The sequence below is a fragment of the Hermetia illucens genome, chromosome 1 (genome assembly GCF_905115235.1).
Source record: "Hermetia illucens chromosome 1, iHerIll2.2.curated.20191125, whole genome shotgun sequence".
In the NCBI taxonomy this organism is placed as follows: Eukaryota; Metazoa; Arthropoda; class Insecta; order Diptera; family Stratiomyidae; genus Hermetia; species Hermetia illucens.
This window is the reverse complement of record NC_051849.1, coordinates 152895302-152918831: the sequence shown is the minus strand read 5'-3', so window position 1 is coordinate 152918831 and position 23530 is coordinate 152895302. Positions and strand designations below refer to the sequence as shown.

The 23530-nt window shown below is 40.3% G+C and overlaps 1 protein-coding gene across 7 annotated transcripts in view; it reads right to left on the bottom strand.

Annotated features, from left to right (window-relative positions):
- Nucleotides 1-23530, bottom strand: part of LOC119655778 (calcium/calmodulin-dependent 3',5'-cyclic nucleotide phosphodiesterase 1-like) — an 831136-nt gene that overhangs the window by 345141 nt on the left and 462465 nt on the right. For 5 of the 7 annotated variants that reach the window (XM_038061856.1, XM_038061890.1, XM_038061875.1 and 2 more), the window contains exon 2: nucleotides 5683-7457. The exons of the other annotated variants lie outside the window; for them this stretch is intronic. In XM_038061856.1, coding sequence (XP_037917784.1) covers nucleotides 5683-6163 — 481 coding nt within the window. In that variant the 5' untranslated portion in view covers nucleotides 6164-7457. The remainder of the gene's footprint in view (nucleotides 1-5682; nucleotides 7458-23530) is intronic. 7 annotated transcript variants of the gene reach the window in all.

Sequence of the window (23530 nt, the reverse complement as noted above, 5' to 3'; positions counted from 1 at the left end):
GCTTCTGTATTAGTTCATGGGAGTTAGCCACTGAATGCATACTGCTCGTGTTCCAAAGGGCCTGCCACTCATTGATCAACCACGTGGCGATGTTGTACGTCGGTGAGTTCAAAGCGGCAATGATTTTTCGCATCTCGTCCCCCTCCTTGTGGGTTTTGGGTTGACATCTGATTCTTGGAAGCGTACTAGCTTCCTTCAGCGCCCGATCGACCCCTTTTGATATATTCGGGAAGCGAGATGTTTTGCAATTTGAAGAAGTTTCCACTTTCCGAAAAACAGCCTCGTCATACTTATCTTTGTCCATAACAACGAATTTGTTCCCTTTTTCGACCTTGAGAGAATATAGTGGTTTATCACGAAATTCTTGTATTGTTTTTAAAACAGGTTTACAAATTTTTGGCGGCGCCTTATTCCGAATGATCTTGTTTATAGCCGATCGAATTTCATCGTTAGGGCCGTTATCAGAGAATTTTATACATAGCACGATGTTAACCATGGTTTCCTAGACAAACTTAGTAGGTAGTACCGCGAACGCAAGAGATTTTATAATAATTTGGTGGAAAAAGCAAACCATGGAGGTTCAGGAATTCTTATTAAAAATAAAATATCAAGGAAAATATTGCTTAAGATATCTATCTGTGGAGTAGAATGGAAAGTTCCTTTCAAAATGTTATGTTACCGAGCACCCGTCCAACCTACTGGTTGGCCGTAAAAATACTTGAACTTTTCGACTTTGTCATAGCAAGGAATATGAAATAGAAAAAGGGATCAACTATATGTGCAACCCTGCTTTGATCATCCTTCGGTACTCTTAACATTCTCAAATCTACAATCTATCCATACCAAGCCTACCAGTTTGATGACAAAACAGACTGACTGGATTAAGTATCGGAAATATATGTCTTCGCACTTAAAAACAAACGAGACCTTAAACTCAAATTTTGAACTCAATCAGGCTGTACATTTTTTCGAAGTGTTATGCTTATAAGAAAAATCTGTCAGTCGTGAATGGCAATAGTTTAGATCGCAAAATTCAAAAGAAGTCAGGCAGTAGTTAGGAAAGAGCTAGAATTACAAATCTAGAAAAATCTACCGTCTTTGTCAACCACGAATAATTCCCTTCAGAGACTGATGAAGAAGTTCAATAGGCCAAGCACGAAATCTCACTTTGTATCGTGATTTGACGTCGGATACCAGTCGACTTAGCTGTGAATGCGTACCTGAGTCAAATCGGGATAATAATCTCGGGCAAGCGCAATAGTGACCACATTGTCCTTCACAGGGTACTATAATCCTGTAGTGTGCCGTTACGGTCTTGAATGAAGTGCTCTAACACATTTCAAGGCCCTGATTCAATATGGATTGTTGGGCCAAGGATTGTTATTATTAAAAAAGATCTCATTATTGTCCATGACGGAAAGAGCGTGCAGATAGTATTATTGAGGAACATCAGATTTGGAAAATGAACAACGAATCTCTCAGTCAAACAGGTTTTCGAAAAAGCTGGGAATATCACATCGATCCCAACTTCTACGAGGCTTACCATAACGTTTATCGCAATGCTCTGTACAAAATAACGATCGAGTTAACACATAGACAAAAACTAATTTCGTTTGCGAAAGCAGTGGATAAAAATGAAAAATACAGAATGAACTGGTACAAAGATTTCCAATGGAGTCATGACTTGCTCCAACTCTTTTTAATTTGATGATAAGGTACCTTGCCGACTTCAGTTGATATAAAAATCCCAAATTTTTTGTCTGATCGATATTCCGTGCGAAGGAAGTGCAATAGGAGTTATACACTTGATACAAGCGGCGGAAAAGCAGTTTCAATACTTTTGAAAGCAAAATCTTCCAAAATATTGCTGAAGTTAAAAAGTAGGAAAGTGCATAGCGTATTAAATAACGTCACGGGTTGTATCATCTATTCCACGTCCCTCCCTAGTCAACTTATTGAAACTATAACGGGCTATCCACATCGAGCCACTACTCGAGGGCCAAACGAGTGGTAGAATGCAGAGCGGGCTTTGAATTATAAATTATGGGGTCAATTAAATTATAAACAAGGGGGGGTCAGAAGGCAGTATAGGTTCTAGGGTGAAACGTGGATTGGTACCCACAATGGAGTATAAAACTACCACTTCCACGTGGTGATCGCTGGGAATTTTTTCTTAATAATCAACTGTAGACGGAGAAGGATGTAGGCGAGTGCCCTGCGCCTAAAAATGGGACAAATTGTACCAACTGGTCTTCCGGATTGGGGAATGGATAGAGCTGACGACCATACACGGAAAACCGAAGTTAGGAAGCCATGAAAGGAACTTCCGACTGGACGAATGACGAACGCGGAATGTGCGCTCCCTGTACATACCGAATGCCGCCCGAGCAGCCGACATCCTGTCCATATATAGGATTGATATAACAGAGTCGAAGAAGGATATCTTCTACGAGGTAGTTGAGCAAATGCTGTAAGCCTGCCACAAGTATGATATCAAAATCATCAAAGATTTTAATAGCCAAGTAGGGGCGGTGCCCATATTCAGGCGAAACGTTGACTCACATTCGATACACAAAACTATCAATGACAACGGACTGCGGATAATCTAATTAGCAGTATCGTACAAAGTGGTTTTCGGAAGTATCTGGTTTGGGTGGAAAGGGGGGGGGAGCTTTCAGGACGGGGTCACTTCCAACCAAATTGAGCACGTAATAACGGGACGCCGCCGCCTCTGCCGTGATGAATAACCATGTTCGAAAGTAGAAATTATTGATTCGCGGTGAATGTAAGCTAACAACAGAACGCAAGAATGCTGCATACCGACAATGCTGCACTCTCAAAGAACACGCAGAGACCTGACACTAACTGCTGGAGAAGCGACTTTACGATCAGAAAGTGGAAGCCTACAAGAATCAACGGGTCTACGGACTCATGAGGTACAGGCAGTAACCGCTCCGGGTGCTGAAGTTTTACCAACAAGTCAGCAGGCCTTATATACCTAGGTGCCCATCCTGCCGAAACAAAGAGGGAAATATGACTTAAGACCGTATGAGCATATTGAAGTAATGGGTTGAGCATTTTGATGAATTGCTTAAAAATCAAAATATTGGCAAATTGGTGGTCCTTCCGATTGAAGATGACGAACGAATGCTACCACCATCAAGTATGAAAGAAACAATCCGTGCAATCCATTGGTTTAAAAATCATAAGTCACCAGGAGCCGTTGGAATTATAACCGAACTGTCTATATATAAAGGCAGCAAGCGGTCCTTGAACTGATGCTCAAGGTGTGGGATAGCGAATGCCTGACGATTGGTAACGTGCCATTATCTGTCCCACACATGTCAAAAAGATATTCCCCGTTATCTTACTAGGCCGTTTAGCCCCCTACGTTCAGAATATGATCGGCGAAACAAATCAGCAATATACCAGTTTTTCTCTCTGGAACTAGCGAAGAAAAAAATGTTAAAATATGGTCATCACTTGAACAATATTTTCATCGCCCTCGAGGCCGCCTACGATAGCGTTGCAGAGAAAAAATATGCATGACCATAAGAGAATTTGGTATCTCGATGAAATTGATAAGACTGATTAAACTGACCCTGAACCCTGTGTGAGGCCAGATGGAAGTAGCGGGATCACCCATCCATTCGTCATCAACAACGATACAAGGCATGTGGGTAACCTCCCATGCATTCTTTTTAACGCGGTTCTGGGAAAGATGATCCGTAATGCTGATGTAAGGGCGAAAGCCTCAGCACCTTCATTGAGATCGAGCAGGGGGCAATAAGTACGAGATCTAATGATGAGGGCACGGTGCAGTACATGGTGGTAACCTCAACACGAAAAAACACAAGAAGCACTGGGCAAATGAGAATAATTAAGATAACGGTATACCATTGTAAAACCGCTAATAATTTTTCCTATCTAGTATCAAAAGTCACAACCGATAAAGGCTGAAACGACTACATCCGCGCACGGTTGTTGGTTGCCAATAGAGCCTTTTTCAGCTTCCAAAAACTGTTCTGCTCGAAACGTCTCTACTGTGCAGGAGAAGAGTACATCCGCGTACGGTTGCTGGTTGCAAACAGAGCCTTTTTCAGCTTCCAAAAGCTGCTCTGCTCGAAACGTCTCTACTGTACAGGACAATGATCTTGCCAGTCCTCGTATATACCTCTTCTAGTTGGATCCTAGGCAACAAAGATTACGAACTCTTTGCCGCATACTAGAGATCTTCCAAAGAATTTTTGGCAGCCTGCCAGAGGATGGTCGACAGTCCGGTTGTGAAAAAAACCCCGCTTGATGTGGTAGGCGGATCACTTAATCTGTATGGATAAGGATGATTCAGCCCGCAAATTATATAAGGCAATATCTACGGGAGAAAAAGGAGACCTGGCAGACCCGGCCTCAGGTGGAACGATCGTGTATGCCAGGATGCCAGATAGCTTTTAGGGATATCGAACTAGTGGACCTCGTTGCAAAACCAGGATGTCTGGAGTTCCCTATTAAAACCTAGTCTACGCTGGAAACCGACTGTTGCCCCGTTAGTAATGATGAAATAGTGCACCTGGTTGTTTTTGGAGCCATTTGCGTGTACAAAAAGTAAGTTAACGCTACTCAACTCTTCGAAAGGGCAACCCAGTACTGGCAGTGGAGAAAAATGCATCGAATTCTTATATAATATAAATCTCAATTCAACCTTAACATGTGTAACAGGCATTAAGTATAACACAAAAAATCTTTGAGAAAACCTTGATATTCGCGTTTTTTCCCGGTTCTAAGGCTCTTCTTATTCTCAGAACTAGGAAAAAATCGGTTATATACTTTTTCTTCATGCAGGTTTTTCGAAGAAATGGTTATTTGTAGAAGCTATCGAGTTGCTTATCTACGTTTTTATAGTCTATTAATAGTGGATCCGAGAGCCGACGCCAGGCCCAAACGAATCACATTGCTATTTAGAGTTACATAGGTTTTGTTCAAAATAATCACATGCATGACTTACCGTCTTTATATAATCGGCGCCAACACCTTAACTAGCCACATATTTGGAATTGTGAGGACACAGGCAATATTGTTCATAAGACAGGAAAGCGCTAAAAGAAATGACGAAACGCTGAGAAAGTACAACAGAGAGTAGTGTTCACCAGTTACACCAATAACATATTTTAACTGAAATATACGGAATACTGTCATATCGAAAGGATTTCAATATATTATATTTTCCACTTCTTTCTGGAAAATCTGAGATATTTTCTTCTAGAGTTAAATAAACAGCTTAACTATATCATTTCAACAGGTATACACATCAAACGTAGTATCGACATTAATGAAAGGAGGGGTTGATCCAAAATAAATTAGGCTCTTCATGCGAGCAGAGTTGACCAATCTGTCAAACTTTGAAGGAAGGCGAATAATAAATACTTTGTTAGAAAAAACGCAGTATTTTATGTTCTAATTTTCGTTTCTACTTGCTTTACCAACGCGGATGTTGTCGGTTTGACCATATAAATACAGGAACTACGAGGAACTTTTAAATGTACAGTTGAAGACAATACGGAAGGTAAGCTAGATTTAAAATATTGAATGATATGTGATGGTCTTATTTACTAAACATATAAGCAAAAAATACCTGGAAATCAAACACACCATTTTCTAAAAAACTACTTGTTAATTTCGTCCTACCTATAACGTATGAATATCCGTCCAAAGTGAGTACGCATTTTCGCGTCGTACCAGCACCGGACGGATATCGAAGTGATCGCGTAAATAAACTTCGCGGATACAAAGGCGTTTGCCCGATCGTACTTGAATGACTATGCACTATGTCTTTACCGCAACCACTATCGCCACTTACTTCACTCGATCTAGCTTCTGAGGAAGGACCAGCACAAACTATTGACCGCTCAGTCATAGAGACATGCTCTTTCCGCGTTTGTTCTTGATCACTTTCGCTACTAAAATCAACAGCGACCGGCCGCGAACCTGACGCGCTCGTAACCGAAACCGTAACCGTACCCGCAACCGCACTTGCACCCGGATCCGAATTGCACTTATGAACTAAATCTTTGGGACGTGCAATACGTTGCCCTTCACTACGCCCTCCGAAAGGATTTGTTGCTGACCCTGAGGGACGATCGCATCCCTCACCCTTCTCACCCATCATTGGATTGCCCGTTGTGGAACGGGTTGTTAGGAACTTATGTCTTTTTTTCTACACGTTTTATGTCATCTCTTCCCTATTTTTATCGTTAAACTCAAATTATCGTAAAGTGGGTATGATTTAGGACCTTAGCAGTGTCAATCACTTTGGTTACATATTTCACTTCTCAGTCGCTTTGTGGCATATATTTGTCATTCCAACAACCTTGAAATGTTGGCGTAAAGTTCCTTCCATAAATCCTTCGGATTACGGAGAAGACAAAGTTGTAAATAAAATACAACCCTCTTCCGCTATATGCGTGAGAACGTTAGGGAAGTGCTCTATGTATCTCTCCTTTTCACCGTCATCTTCGATTTTATTGCTGAGTCGCGGGAGTGATTTATTTTTAGGACGTTGCTCTCTATCATATGGGAATTATTTTGTCATCGTATACGTTGTCGTCGCAGATTTTTCAAACTATTTTCGAAAATCTAATTTTCTTATCAGGTCTAGCACAAACGTATGGGGAATTCTCTTTTCTTTTCATATAAAAGATTCATCAGAATCAACAACAATGGAGGAAGGAACAGCAACGGAAAAAAACGTGTTTACTTTTAATACCAAAGCACCCATTTACGTTAACAAAACCTTCCACTGTGAGCTGCCTTACAACGGATGCCACGCCGTGTCATATGTTGCCGTCATGTTGAATTTGATGGCGATATGATGTGAAAATATGAGGATAAGGGCAGTGCACAGGAAAAATCTCCCACCTCTTCGGTAGTGCTGCAATAATGCGCAGAATTTAGGAAGGTAAGAGAAACGCGAAGGAAATCGGTAAATCAATTTGAGTCCCCCTGTTAGACGTTCCAGCAACTTTGTGTCAACCTTATATTTGTACAGAAAAGGCAGTCCCGCTTTATTCTTTCACTCCCTCATCCCCTTCCCGTCCATCTGCTTTTCACTCTTTTATGTACCACTCCTTTTGAGATTTCACGTTTTCAGCAGACGAGAATAAGATTACTGGAAGCTGGTTTTAAGGAACTTTGGATTTAATATAACACCGTAGCACTGAAAATCCATGTGAATTATACTGCAGTGAAGGAAATAGAAACACTAGAGAGGAAATTTTCCCGCCCGCTATTTCCTCGGAAGATAAGCATTCGAACCACGCGAAAAAGTTATCAAAAGTACTCTACACGCGAATGAAAATACGATGAACCTGCCGTCGATTACACTAAACACGCTGAAGTCAAAATAATAATATTTAACTCACTTTTCACTTGACTTTATCACTATCGTAGATTATTCGATGAATCTAGCAGAGAAAAAAAAGATAATTTATTAACAATAGGGAAAAATAAATAACCTAGAACTGCTGGATCGAAATTCATTTCCTTGGAGTTCACTTTATTTGTTGTTGTTTTAGACCTATTCGGTGTGAGACATCCTTCCTTTTTAAACCGTATTGAAGTATCTTTAGGTTTTTTGGAAGAATTTTGTGTGGGTACCAAATGAAATTTTATGAGTCAATACACAAATTAGGTTCCTTTTACAAGAAAAAATTTTAGCAGGCAACTTAATGGCAAAAATTGTTGAAAGTTTGAGCATTCAAATAGCTCAGTGTTCTAAGAGCGAGAACAGTATCTAATCGAGTAAAATGCTGCATATCTAGTGCAAAAGAATGAACTGCAGTAGCCTTTATAGAAAGGTTTCATAACATAGAAAAGAGAAGTAAATTGACAGACGCAACTTCCAAATATTTTACAAACTTTTGGCTTGTTGTTTTGGCTGAGTTGTTTTGGACAGGATGGGTGATTACGTTCACGACCTGAGTGTTGAAGTCTCGTCAGAGGACTCAACGCATCCCCATCATCAGAGAACTAACGTGAAGCCGTTTGACACATTACTTCAAACTAGCGCTCCTGCTCCCTTTCAAGTCACAGAATTCCTTCTCTCAATGGGAGGGAAAAGAAGGAATTTTTGTTTGAAATAACCCTCCGCCATCCGATCTTTCCACAGCCAAAAGAAGAATCCGAGTGTAATGCGTAACATAGCTTCAACTATCAGCGCTTTCCAGGGTCTATCTGACAATGTTCTCCGGAGAGAGCCTTCCTGTGTCTGCACAACATTACTCGCAAATTTCACCGCACTTGTAGAAGGAAAAAAAACAGTAAGCGGCGTCGTTCTTCACTCCATTGCAGAACACAAAGTCGAGAGATCGTGCCCCTCGAATCTTGTGTAAGGAAGACTGAAAGGTTATAAACAACCTCACCATGTTTTCGATTCAACCATGGACCTAGGTTGCTAATGAGCTGCACAGTGTTTTACATTCGTTACTCCCATATAACTAGTAACACAGAAAGAGCACTGCTACATAACAGTCTCAACTTGATCTTGGTATTAAAATAACTGCATTTCGGGACTTTATCCCCATACAGCACATGAAATTTTGCGCGCTGATAATGGATATTAATTTCTTCGGAATTCTCTTTCTGCGTAGGGCACTTTATGTACACTTTCTGTTCATGCTATCGAAAACTTTCTCAAAATCGATTAGAGCAGGTATAGCAAAAATCCAAACGTCGCGCACTGTTCCAAAATGATGATGGGCGTTGATATCGTCAATGCAGGAGGATCTGGAATAGAAACCAGCCTGCCTACTGTTGATCAAGTTTTTGTTCGAGAATCATTTAAGTTCTTATCGTTAAAACGGTAAGGAGCTCGCAGATACCTATCCAATTGCCACACTCAAAACGGGTGTCCCTTTTTTGGAATCTTAACAATCCACTCTCTGGGAAACGCCTGTGTCCCGTGTGGGGGAGACCGTCAAGCCCACCGGCTTTACACCATTTGAGTGCATTGATGGCCGAAATTATGGAGGAACAGCCCACAAGAGGAGGAACCTACCCGGTTGCGAAGTGTTTTTTCCACTTCTTCAGTTGCACGTCATCGTGTATGAGCAGTTGACCATTGACTTTCTTCACAGGAACAACGAAAAATTCAGGCATACATGCAAGCTCTTCCGTGATGCCGTATACACTTCTGAAATCATTGAGATCTGGGGGTCTTCCGCTTCCCTGAACAATGTAAATGTAAACTCTCTCTTGTCGCAGTGCAGACTACGATTTCTGGGGAACTTGCTCGGCATCGGAGTTCGAGCATATCACGCCGACAATCACTCGCAAGGGACAAATCCGATTCTTCGTACGGTGTCCTTTTGGCAGGCTCTGTGCTGGAACAATGACGAGGCGGAGGAGGCTGAAGGAATTCACAAACCTTCCACCATTATCTTTGGTATCAGGACTCACTTTGGCCTGCAGATCATCCATCACGATCACACACACACACTTTAAAGAGCCTTCTCTTAACTGCTAGTAATTGCTCATAGAAAGCTTCCATCTCTAGTATATTAGAAGTCTCTATTGGTAAGTAGGACTGTATAATTGTGATGCTCCGTAACCTGGGCCGGTATTCTGCAATCACAGTCCTGTCAGAAACCGGCTCCCAAGTCAAGAGAGGGCGCCTTGCGGTAGTCGTCAGAAGCATTCCTACGCCGAATTCGCGTTTGTTACCACTCGGCTTTCCAGATTACAAAAGCACATTGCCGCAAAAAGGAGAGGAGCCCTCTCCACGGTCCACCAGCTTACTTCGGTTAGGCCCAGAATGTCCAACTTATATCGTTAGAATTTCCGCTCGAGCTAGAGAAAGCGAGCATTCTGAGAACACTCGTTACGGTTGTCAAGGAGCATGCGCACATTCGAGAAAGAAATCATGGCTTTCGATAACTCAAGGTCGCCGCGTCGCGGTAAGGTCAGCCCCTATCTGAGGAGTTGTTGATGTTTCGGATGCAATAAAGTTTCAAAATTTTCGGATTGCTAGCCTAAAAATGTTTATCCCTTTCAGTCGCCTCTTGCGATAAGCAGGGAAGGCTTTGAATGTATTCTTAAGCCCAAATTCACATGGCCACAAGCCTTCCTGTTGTCTTTACATTAGCGACGTTTAGTATTCGCTTCATTCAATTACTTCTGGATTTAATTTTCTGGGACCGAGAATTGTCACACTTTGTGGAGCATATAAGCCAAACTCCACTAGCTTTCGGTCAATGTTAAAAGTTACTTTCACAAACGAGCTGAACATAAAATCATGCCCCTTCATCACATTACATGTTTTTTCCAATGTCTCTGAGTAAATGGGTTGTGACAGACAACAGCACTAAAAATTACTGTACTATCATTACCTTCTATATGAGGAATACTTTCAGCTATGTGCAATGGTAGCATATAGTAAGATTCCTATACCAGCTTGATGTGTCCAGGTATATTCAGAAAATCATGTGGGTTAATTTCGAGAATTGAAAGCTTTTCTATGACATTGCAGTAAGCCAAATTGAATATTGAGTAATTGTCGAAGTATCTCAGAGATCGGTACCGGCCTCATTATTCTGGCACGAACATATCTTATAGATCAAATTCTCCTGCCAAGCTACGATTATTAGCATAGCATAGCCACGCGATAACGCGGCTGTAGTGGTAAACAAACATCCTTAGGATGTTTTTTGGTTAAGATGGCCAAAGGATGACTGATATCGCATGAAGCAGGCAGAACACTGACGACTGAAGGTGCACTAGTCAGTAGTCGCAAGGTGTAGGAAATTTTAAGGTTTTCTGCGAGGCAGCATGTGGTGTAGTCTATACGTTCGATCAACTATGAATGTTATCTGCTGGATCATCTGTTAACATTCAAGGAAGATCTAACTTTTACGAGCGAAAAAGCGCGACAAGGTGTAAATTCGCTAATTGGCTGCTGCTAGCCAAAGTGAACACATCTATTTTGCTATATGCGGCCCCAGTTTAATGTAAATGTTTAGACATACAGGAAGAAACTGACGACAGTATACAGACTGTCTGTGTTGACAGTTTTCAAACAACGTGAGGAGATGCTGCCTTTTGAATAGATGCGAAAATTGAACAACTGGAAAGTACGCGGTGACCACAATGCTGAAGAGTGTCGACGGGATGGCAGGGACGGTGGGATAATTCTTAGAACGGGAGGTGGATACAGAGACTGATTCAAAATATCTAGCTTTGGATTATGCGCAGTCATGGAAGTGTCCACTATCAATCCTCTCAGTTTCTCAATGGGAGCATTGCCAGCAGATACCGCCAGTATTCAAATCGTTTTGAAGATGATGATTTACCCTTTGTCCTGACTGTCTGAGTGAATATAAGAACCCAGAGCATGTAGTTTTCGTGTGACGGAGACTTATGAAAGGCAACAGCTTGAACTTCTCTTCAGAAGACCCTTACAAGTAGGGACAATCGTTATGCAAATGCTCTAACCTCAGTAAGTATGAGTTCATGGCACCATAAACTGTATTCAGAAGGCATTTTAAAGGTCCTATTTTTATGAAAAAGTGCAGAAACAGTTCTTACCCCCATACTGTGGCTATTGATGCTTTCCACCTCTAGAAGCAATTCGGAAATCTGATGTTCGCATTTCAGGTATGAAAGGTTTTGTTTGTTTCTGAATATTTGAGCGCAGGACTACCCCGATGTCAAACTACCCACTTTAGTGTGATCTTGATATTTAGTATTTTGAGTTGCAGTAAATTTACAGAGAAAAAACAACTTCGAGCTACTGTAGCATTATCAACTTGGAGATATTATGCTCCATACTACAATCTATATTATCGCAAATTTTTATGACTTTAGGGTAGGAATTTAAGGGTCGTTTCCTGTCAATTTTCCACAAACATAGTACACTGTTATTAACTTAATTTGAGCAATTATCGATATGAAGAGTATCTTAGCGCCTGGGCACCGTATAGGGGCAGCTTCATGATTTTTTTCAGATTTTTCGGTTGGGTCGATTCGAAGAATGGGTTCGTTAAAGAAATCGTCACTTTCGACCCCCTGCACTCCCCGCCTTCCCAACAAACATCAAAATTTAGGCTGGCTTCGAAAAGTACTAATTGTTACCCAGCATTACTATATTCGGTGAGAAAAAAATTTTACACAACCCCTTTTGCATGTATGAGGCCCCATCTTAAGTTCAACCTAAAAAGATAACCTGCAGACAACGAATTGTTTTGAATAAATGGTGCGGTTCAAGATTTTAATTTTGGTTAAAAAGAATATAAGATGTATAAAGCCAGGTGCACAGTTTTTTATGAAGGGAAATAAGCAAGATTGCCATTTCTTCATTGTGTAAGTAAAAGTCCGAAATACACGGTACAGGTTTAGAGAGATAACGTTGTTCACCGGAAATTAAAATTGTTCAAACAAAGGGTATAGATCACCAGTTATAATCCTAGGCACTGTGAACTATCTGAGAAATATAAGAAATCAATAGTCTAAAAATCACGTTGACTGCTCGATGGCCAGTTTGGTCAGGAAATGTCAATACAGCTATGTATATCAAAAACCGATTACTAGCGGCGGGCATTCACCAAAATAGACCTTCTCATGAAGTACGGACTGGCAGAAAACCCAACATGGATTAAGAATGTATCTTTGGCAGTCAACCGAAGGCACCTAAGGAAAGGTACCCAATTGGATATTCCGAAAATTTCAAGGGCTATCATTTGTATGATCCTGCATTATGTAAAGTTATTGTAGTCCTAAATGTCATAGTTATGGAAAATAGATGGCAGCGGTAATGTATTCTAACAATAAGAAAAGCTCCAGACGAACATTTAATTCTCTGGGTAGAAGGTCATGCTCAGGGTTTCTTTTATTACGTCCCAATCGGTGATTTCAAATGAATCAAAAAAGCAAAAAAAAGGAGCGCTACGCGGCACAAATATGCGCACATGGCTAAGCAAAGTGGAGTTATGTAATTATAACGATAATCAAAGTTTTAAAAAATTGAGGATGGTAGACTGTAGAACGAAACAACTTTAATGCCAGCTAGTGTCATTAGTCATACATATTGTAACTGCATATTTCTTAAATAAAAGTTAGTTGATAGCGAATTGATATCACTCTTTATTATCCTTAACTTCCTGTTACTGCTTCCTCTAATAGATTCCTAAATATAAAATAGTAAAATTAACTTTTATAGTATTGATTAAGATAATCGTTCGAAAGCGGGCGTTGCGTGCATGTATGTCAATGACCAGCTGCACTGTCATGAAAGGTATAAACAAGTTGGAGGTAAACTGAAAAAAAGAAACATGATGCAAAGAAGGCGTTGCGTGCAAATAACCAAAGGTAAATTGACCTGACTAAAAGAAAAATTCGCTTGGGTTTGCAGGGACTGTAGGCATGCCACGACTTTTTGTCATATAACAAAGATATTACAACTCTTTCGAAATCTATGCATGTAAATTGCATATTTACAGTTTGCGTAATACTGGAAAATATTTAGGTAAGGAGGGGATCAGTTTCTGGGTATATGCTCGAGGAAGACAACAAGAAGAATCGTTGGCTAGACGGAAGTAAAGGAAAGCTTGTCGCAATTCTAGAAAGGGTGTAAGTTTTGCGGAAAAGACGGTCTCACGATGCGAGAGCAATGAAGCGACAATCCATGTTTTAGGCATAATGGTTAGTATAATGATTGCTTAGAAAAAATGAAAGAGGTCCTTGGTTTAAGTATGTAAAATCCCTTCCCGCTTTACAACTAATGACTGGAGCCTACTTCGGAAACTATTTGACAAGATCTTTAATTTTATTCTCAACACGTTATAGAGATATATAGTATATAGATGACTCCCCTAACTCTTTTAACCAGATCTCAAATTATGCTTGTGTGAGAGCCTACAGTTCTAGAATGAGCCCTACAGGAAAGAGGTGACGCCAGATTTCGAATCAGGCAAGTTCCTTGTGTGAATCTCATTATTGGTCAATGGCCATAAGCATTGACACGTATGCATCTGAAGGTATGCTCATGTAGTCATATCTATGTTCATATCTGGGAAGTGGAAGGGAACGGAAGGAAAAAGCCAACCGGTAGTGTGGAGAAAAATGGCTATGAGAATAATAAACCAATATAAAGAGAAGGTGGAAACTTTTGGATAAATCCCAGTACCTGCGGCTGTTGCGAGTGGCACTGTAATGCGTCTGTGGTACAAAGCTTGGCTATCGATTCATCTCGCACTATAGTAAAAGGCTGTGTTTAAACTTAGAGCCTCACTCCCTGAAACACCTAAAATGTTCTGCCACTTCAAGGAGTTCACCCTGTGTGAAGGCCGTCTTTTTCACTTTTTTTTTGAATTTTTCGTGAAGAACTGGATAAAGGTACAAATATGATTTTTTCACCATATATTTATTGAATTACAGCAAATAACAGCTCCGAATATCGAAAAATCACCGTGCCCAAATATTTTACACTATGTCGAGATACAACTAATAGGAAAAAAATCGATTCCTCGTATCCGACGCACGGAATGGGGGGGGGGGTCGAAGGGGCTAAAGGGCTAAAACCTCAGTAAGTGAGAAAATAGTGCCCAAACAACTAGTGGGAATTCAGTCGAAAAAAATGTCATGGCTGCAATAGGATTGAACTAAAAAAGCTAAAAAGGAAGAACAAAAGGACGATTTGCTGACGGGACATTGTGGTTTCAAGTACGAACAGTCCGTCATATGTAGACATACTTAGAAAGGCGGAAGTTAGCCTGGATTTGATAACATGAAGAAAAGTGCTAGATGAATCAAAAGTAAGAATCTAATGTTGGAACTGCAGAAGTTCTACGGAAGCGAAGCTAGACAATCTCGGAAGAAAGTAAAATATCTATTTGGGAAGTGTAGTGTGGTGGATGGTCAAAGGTGTGGGGTTTCGATTCAGTACAAATCATTTCTAGGACAGAAATTTTTATAGGATTAACAAATAGAATAGTTTAAGCTGGAAGATTAACAAGAGACATATATTGTCAACCTTAGAAAGGCATCTCATGGCGTACAAACGATAATCTTTCGACTGCCCGTATAGTAGTCGGTATAGGCAGCGGGTAAACTCCCGGGCGTTAGAAATTGGATAGATTTTTTGTCACCTTAGGGGCTGTATTCTTTGGAGGAGATATTTCAAGCGTATCTTCTACGCGTATCTTGTACTTATTACGCAAGTGCTGTTGATCGATCTAAACGATCGACAAGTGCATGCTAAGCAATGGAAAAGAGAGTGTAGATAAGATGCGCACTGCTGCAAACGGCAAATGTTCTGTGTTCAAAAAGGTAATTAACTGCAGCTAGAAAATGGTGTTGACTGAAATCAACGTCAAACTTTGTAGGGTAACTCAAAACTTGCTCTTGTAGACCATCTATGAATCGGAAGTGCAACAAGCCATAATAGGCCGATCTTTTAAAAAAAACCTTAACCTTAATCTATGGGTGCCAATTTGCTAGCAAGTAAAAACGAAGCCATACAGGAATGTATGACAGAGGTGCGATGCTTATTCTGTTCCCTTAAACCTCAGATTAGTTGATTTCGGATGCCAAAAAGACACTATTAGATATAGTGGATCTGACTTTCTTTAGTCTTCCACTAGCTCACATTTTGTTCTAGAATGGTAGGGAGCATTACATTCACAGCGGCCACTAATCGTTTGATATGAAAAACAAGCCAAGCAATTGAAGGCCTGTATGGCCGAAAGTAAGGAATAGGTTGATTTGTAAAAACAATCGACATTTAAGCAAGCGGATTTGGTTCATCATACCAGCCCACTCTCGGAAGAGTCATATAATGGAGTGTAATGCGTCGGCATGACGTCGTTGTCAATGACAAACACTTATACTTTCCCCAGTAAAGGCTGCGGTAATAATGAATTGTCTAGCTGAAGTGATCCGAGCTACAAGAAAATTGATGAAGCATATTTTTGTAAACATCCTCCTTCTTACTTTACTGTTAAAATGAACACCTTCCAGTACAATATATTTTAACGAATTCTTATGTTTGAATTCTGACAGATAAAAGCACGCTTAAAAGTTTTTCTCTTTTCTGCCCAACTACCAAAGGAATTCGGCAAAAGGGGTATCCCAGATGTAGTAAGCCATGAAATCCCGAGATTATGGAGTCGCGAAATATAGCCATTTATTTTTTTCCCCTTTCGGAGCCCATCCAAATGCAAGTTAACTAGATACCCGCTCAATCAACACTCGTAGTTACAATAAACACTCAATTAGTGCAAACTTGTAGATGGATAACGAGTATGTTGGAGGCAGTAAATTTCTAGTATACAGAAGAATCAAGAATCAATCCAAATTCAACCACTGTCGAATGATTAAGATCGCGCTTTCGCGGACGACCCAAGAGTTGAATATTGGCATGGAGGTAATTTGCGAACTATATCGGAATCAAAGCAGCAGTAGTTGAGTGAGAAACGTACCGAATAACACCGAGATATGAGCCTGGTAACATAAAATTTTTCCATAATCGCACTTCCGGGAGGCAGTTTTTATTGCTAAAAGTTGACGCATTGATGTGTACAACCGCTGAGCCCCTTCAAGTGCCATTATTGTGTAATATGAGTTGATGTTGGAAAATCTGGTGCTGAATGCTAGAGATCACAGCTTGAACATAAAAAAAAATAAATCTTGCCAGCAATGTGGATGGTAAAGTAAAATAGTTGTGTGGATTGGTTTGTAAAGAGGTAAAGGCTACTTTAAACATTTACGAAGGTAGAAATGTAATTAGTCAACTGTGAGCATCTGACCACTTTTTGATGGAGAGGATTAGGCTAATTTATTCACGCGGCGTATATTATTTCCACCTTGGAAAAGAAGATGGTGCGCTGAGTGAATGAATGTAACACTCACAGTAACTATTAGGCTATTTTACTCGACATTCAAGAACCAGCAACGGAAGGCAATCCCAAGAGATCCAGAGTACTTGGCTGTTCCGTCAGAGCTTTGGAAGAAAGAGTGGTTGGAGTAAAATCTATTTTTCCACAAGTTACCATAAAAATAAGGGACAAAGACGGCTTACGATTTCGTCCATGGCAGGGGCAACTCATCAGAAGTCCTCTGCCTTGGGAACAGAATGACCGAAGCGGTTCGCAACTGTTAACCCTTTTCTTTTATACATTCGCGAAACACAACACGGCTGCGAATTAGCTTAAATCCGCCATAGTTCGATCAAAGCTCGGCCGGAACTAGATTTGAGACTATAAAAAGATTATACGTTGCATGCTATGGCTAGAGAATATCAGAGGAATATCTTTCGTTGGTAACCGAGCAAAGATTTGTTTAAGTTTTCTAAGTGTTAATTAAACCATCGCTTCCTCATCATTTGAAGAATAGTCTAAATGGTCAACAATCGGGTTTGTTACACTTTTACACTTGCCTGGCATTTTCCTCGTCTTACGAAAAGTTTGATGGCAGAGCACTTTCGAATCTTTCAAAATATTTTTTTGAATATAAGGACAACTGTCATTTGTATTATGTGAAATTAATGCAACATTGGTTATCTTAATTTTGATGCACATTGGATACCAAAGTAGTTTTCACTTAACAAAAGTCGTGATTAATGGAAACACATGTGTTACTTTTCAGTCAATATGTATACCAAATCTGCGATGGGACTCCTGCTGTAATACGTGTCTCATAAATTAGCAAAACCTGAAATAAACTCCCACTAATCCAATTAACTATAAATTACTTTACATAAATCATCCAACCGTAAAATCGGTGAATTGCATTTCGGTGTACGTACGGAGCTAATTAAATAATAATTAGCACTAAGTGTGCTAATATTAGCATTCATATGCGGATTGGGGCACGTCAGAATGCATCTCGACGAAGCGTTTATAATAGTCGCACGTACCCCGAATAAGCAAAGGCAAAGGTGATATGAACAATGAAATTTCCAAGATCCAGGTAGTACTGTTTACATTAGAGTACAAGCAAAGCAATAACAATCGATTCCCCTTTCCGTTGTCGTACAATAAATTAGCTATCGTCCCACCTAGTGCGAAACGAACCATGTTTTAGGTGATATTCGGGAAGTGTTATTAAGTGTTGAGCACCAGAATGCAGAGCGTTCAAAGCGACTACGGAGGAGGAAAATGTCCGGGAATATACAAATGGAGCGTTAACATCAAACAGGAAATCACTTGCTCTCACGCTTTGATCAACAAACTCAATTGTGAAAATGGGATGGTGGTCAGGAGGCAATTAGTTCCTTGGCTCCGTACATATTTGATATTGCTCTTAGAAGTTGTTGTCTTTCCGTAGTAGACAGAGAATAATGCCAATTAAATTCAGTCGATTTCCTGCTTTACGCGAGAAATTGCCTAGAAGCAATTTCGGATATATACAGGGAAAATTGTGTTACTGGAACAATAATATTCAGCCGAAGATTGTGTTGCGACGACGTGACGGAATGAGAAAACGACTTTAGTAACTTAAAATACAAACTGAATGTCAAATGGATATCATTACAATATAACTTTAAATGATTGTAAGTAATGGTTTACCCATAACATTTTCTTTTGGTAGATAAAACTGTTATACATGATTGAGGCAAATATATGCACCACTCCTTCTGTGATTTGATACTCAGGTTCGCCGCGAGTGCGAAAGGTGTCCTCCCCGTCTAGTTTATTTTGCATAAACTTTTCAAACGCTGTCAAAAGCCTGCCGATATCAATCGGAAAAAGCGGGAAACTAAATGTCGTTCATTGTCTTACGTTGACCCTTGGCAACCATGCCAAGACATGGAAAATCTATTTCAATGCGGTGTTCAGAACAGGAAACTTATGTATGCATGACAATGTTTACTGTCGGACCACTTTTCTCAAGAATTCCCTTCGAACGGGTCGAAAATTACTGCAATATTGCACTGTACTTATTTGCGGTCGTATAAAAGTACTAGCATATGACACTTGTCTATAGCCGCAGTTGTCGCACAAAGTGACCTAAACTGACCTTATTCTATAGCGGTAAAAACTACAAAAATAGGAAAAGAAAAAAGCCACTGATTCTTTTCACATAGAAAGTTATGGAGACTACCTACAACGTGAGAAGGATGTTTAGACTGACGTTAGTCTAAATTTCCTATGACAAAGCATATATTCTAGACATAAAGGTCTTTGCCCTATGTAAGAAACGATGAGTGCAAGACAGTTTCGCGTGGGGCATAGCATCCAAGCATTCAAAAAAAGCAACTAAAGGTTTCGTCCAGGGCAGAGGCAACTCATCCGACGCTACCTCACTAGTGTGACCGAAAGTGGCAACAGGTGGAAAACGCTCTTTTATAAAATCGCAAAAACACGACAAGGGTGCGACTTATATCCAAGTTTGCTGGGTGCTACGCCCCAAACGTGGGGTCCGTGGACGTGGAAGTAAATTGTTTTCCATTTCGTCCGGTCCAACATCAAGTGGATGTGAACTAAGGATTCCTTATATTCCAAACAATAATCTAGCTTTAGCCTAGTTTAGACTTAAACTATTGGTGGTTTAAAGTTGGATATAATACGCACCCTTGACGTGTTTTTACGATTATATTTAGCTTTGTACTGATGAAGGGAGTAAGTTGCTCCCGAAATATATATATACATAATAAAATAAAATTGTAGTTGGGATTAAGCTAATGGTCTATTAATATAAAGGAGCGTTTTCCACCTGTTGTCACTTTCGGTCACGATGCTCCTAAGGCAGAAGTGGGGCACGAGGTGCACGCGCGCCCGACCATAGCGGCCGTTCAGCAGCCGTCGGACGAAGTTGGCGAGTTGAAGAGCGAGATGGCCGCGTTATTAGCCAGCATGGCTGAAATGCGAGCGACGCTGGACGCTCAGCGTTCGGGCGCCAGATCACGAGCTCGCTCGCGGTCTGCCACTCGAAATGGGCGATCGGGTAGCAGGTCATCAGGATAACCTTCGGACCGAAGCATTTATTGGTACCATAGTAGATTCGGCGATAAAGTTACCAGATGTACGATCCCGTGCAAATTTGCGTCTACCACAAAAAACTAGGTCCGCCGGGGGCTTGGCGATGGCCACCCAAAACGGAGGGCCACGTCGCCTAACGATTTTTGATCCCCTCAGCAGGCGCAACTACCTCGTAGATACTGGCGCGGAGGTTTAGGTTCTTCCCGTACCCCGCAGCCGTCGGTTATTTCCGCAGCCGTTGAAACTGGCGGCCGCAAATTCCTCCCGAATCAACACCTACGGGTATAGGCAAGTGGACGTGAGTCTTGGCTTGTGTAGGACGTTTTCGTGGCGATTCATCCTGGTGGATGTCAGCTTCCCCATACTAAGCGCAAATTTCTTGTGTCACTATGGGTTGCTGGTAGACTTACAAAGCAAGTCTCTTACAGATCCCACGACCAACCTTAATTCGTCGGGCCAAATGGCATCTCACCCAAGTAACAATCTTTCCGTACTTTTAGAAGACATTACCGACTCTCGTGTTCGGGCACTTCTCCAAAAGTTCAGCCAGATTACTACCGAGTGTAGTCGCTCTAAACCAGTGAAGCACAATATGCAGTACCACATTAACACCACTGGTTTCCGAGCTTCTCGAAGGTGTGTCCGCTAGCACCCCAGAAACTGGCTATTGCACGGAAATAATTTGAGCAACTTGTCCAACAGGGTACCTGTAGACCTTCAAATAGGTGTTGGTCTTCCCCATTGCATATGGTCCCTAAGCCAAACGGCGAGTGGGGATTACAGAAGGCTAAACGCACAGACTGTTCCAGGCTGATATCCAATTCCACTCATCCACGACTTCGCACATCATCTCGCAAATTACCGCATCTTTTCGACCTTGAATTTAACCAAGGCATATCATCAAATCCCTGTAGTTCCACAAGACATACCAAAGACGGCAATATGCACACCCTTTGGACTCTTCGAGTTCACCCGGATGACTTTCGGGTTGTGCAGTGCGGCGCAAACCTTTCAAAGGTCCATTCACTCGGTCCTGCGAAACCTCGATTTCGGTTTCGTGTACTTGGATGATGTTTTGGTCGCCTCCCCCCCCCCCCCCCTTCCCTAGAACACACTAGATATTGTGTGGTCTGAAGAGGCTGTTCGCGCGTTTGACAAATCCCGTTAACAACTGGCCGACGCTACACTCTTGGCATTTCTTCGACAAGATGCACCGCTAGCCGTTTTTGTTGATGCCTCTGACATCGCAGTAGGTACTGCTCTTCACCAAAAGGAGAATCAGGTCTGGCAGTCGTTGAGCTTCTTCTCTAAGCAGTTGAACCCCGCTCAACGGAACTACAGCACCTACTACAGCATTAAATACTTCCGCTTCTCTCTAAAAGGTAGGCCGTTTACAGTGTGCACGGACCGTCCATAGAAAATATAAAGGCGGGAGGAGGGGAATAAAAAGTTTTGTTTAGGGAGAGGAATTTTCAGTTGAATAGTGAAATAGTGAAAGAAAGAAAAAAGAAAAAGTAAAGGGGGCTTAAGATGAAGACATAAACAAGTTATTTTATCCGGTAAGTGATAGTAGGTAGCCAGCACAGCTTTGATGCAATATTCAAAAATATTCAAAGTGATAAAACGCAGGAAAATATTCTACCAATCTACCGGAATCATAATCCATATTCCGCACGATAAAGCTGTTAGTTGATAAGAACGATCCCCCACATACATTATTGATGTTTCTATTCCCCGTAATAAAAGCATTGAACGGAAATGCAGTAGAAGAAGGTGAATAGAAGTGGAAGGTTGAATTTGAACATTTAATTTTGTACCATTCCACTGTGTTCAGCTTTGTTAATAATAGTAGGCGAATCTATCTTATGAATTCGAATCTTCCTTATGATTAGTAAAAAACAAAAAAATTTAAAATAAAACTTTGATCCGGTTACCCATCGAAGTACCAAACATTCCCAAGAATGCTTAATCTTAGTGATCAGACCCGTCACCCGCTGAGCCTGCTTTTAACTATCCAAATAGTTTCAATTATTAGTAACGTACCTCAAAATGAAAAAAAAAAACCAAATATCAATTAGCTTCCACAATTGTTTCATAATTAATTTCTAAAAGTAAGCTTGAATCCCGGGCCGAAAGTAGACCGAAAGAAGAAAGAATTGCAAGAATTATAGAAACTCCCTTCCTAACAGTTAGTAGAGGATACATTCAAGTATACAACTGAATTATGACGTAGCTTGAAATCTGATACGGACTTCAGGGGTAGATGCTATTTGTGGTTTCTTTTGACTATGTTTTTTTTATTTGCTAAAATGATTCCTTGACTATTCAAAGCTTACATCCAAATACAAAGTATTTTTCTGAAGAAACATTTTTTAAATGACTGAAAAATTGCATTTTGTTGGTAAAGTTTTCGACACGATTTGCAGATAATTTGGAAGCAAATTTTGTCATTTAACTATAGAGTTTATTTAATGGTTATAATAGGTTATGGATTATCGGTATTTGTTAATCTTTTAAAATAGCTCGCTAGATGTCCCTAGTATTCATTCTTCAATCCTATGTTAGCAAACGCAGAATAGGTTTTGTCATAAGTAATTTGTATTTTTCGCAATTAAATTGATTTCATCAGCCTTTTTTATTGAAATATTTTATATATATTATATATTATTATTATTGAAATATATTAATATAAGAAAGAAAAATATATTATAAATCAGAAAATTTCTAAAAATTGGAAGCCACCCCGATGGAGGGAGATCATGGTGTATTTGGCATAAAAGACAATCAAAGAAGATGAAGGTAGTTGCAATCAGGGTCCAGTAATGAAAAACATAGTATCTAAGGTAGTAAAACCTCATTGAAGATTGGTTAAGAGGTTATATATATGTTTGGAACCCCCGCAAAAAAGGGTTTTTTTTTCAAGATTGTATTGTGAACACATTTTTAACTCATATTTGGCAAGTAAAATACCAATCGATTAAGGTAGTTTTCAGGAGGAAGAAACAAATTTATTATTGACAATTCTCTACAGAATTGCGGTTATGGGATCGTACAAATAAAACAACATTTTTTGGAAGTCCTCTGCGGCGAGTAGCAGAACTCCCTTGGATCACCATCTAAAGCCATAATAAAATTTGTTTAGCGAACTACATAGCTAGTGAAGTTCACACGATTTTAATTTTAAATTTTTTTTCGCAGGGGCTTAGAAAAAAACCGCATTTTCGACGAAAAAATTTCCTCTTATGAGTTATTTTAGAGAAACTAATTTTAAAATTATTTCTAAATTGTTTTTATATAAGATCACTATTGATTGTGAATCTAGGGATATTTTAGTATATACTAAGCCAATAAAAAAAAAGAGAAAGAGAAGAAAATTCCAACCCCTTCGACAAAGATGAATTACTGACGCGGTGCTGAATCAACTTGATCTTCCAATGACATTTTATTGTTATAACCTCCGCTCAGAAACAAACTCCACGCGTATATCGTAGTCTGGGCGTTTCCTCACTGAAGTAGCATTCTCTTGCCATAGTACATGTTTTTTACCAAGAAAGAATGAAGGGTAT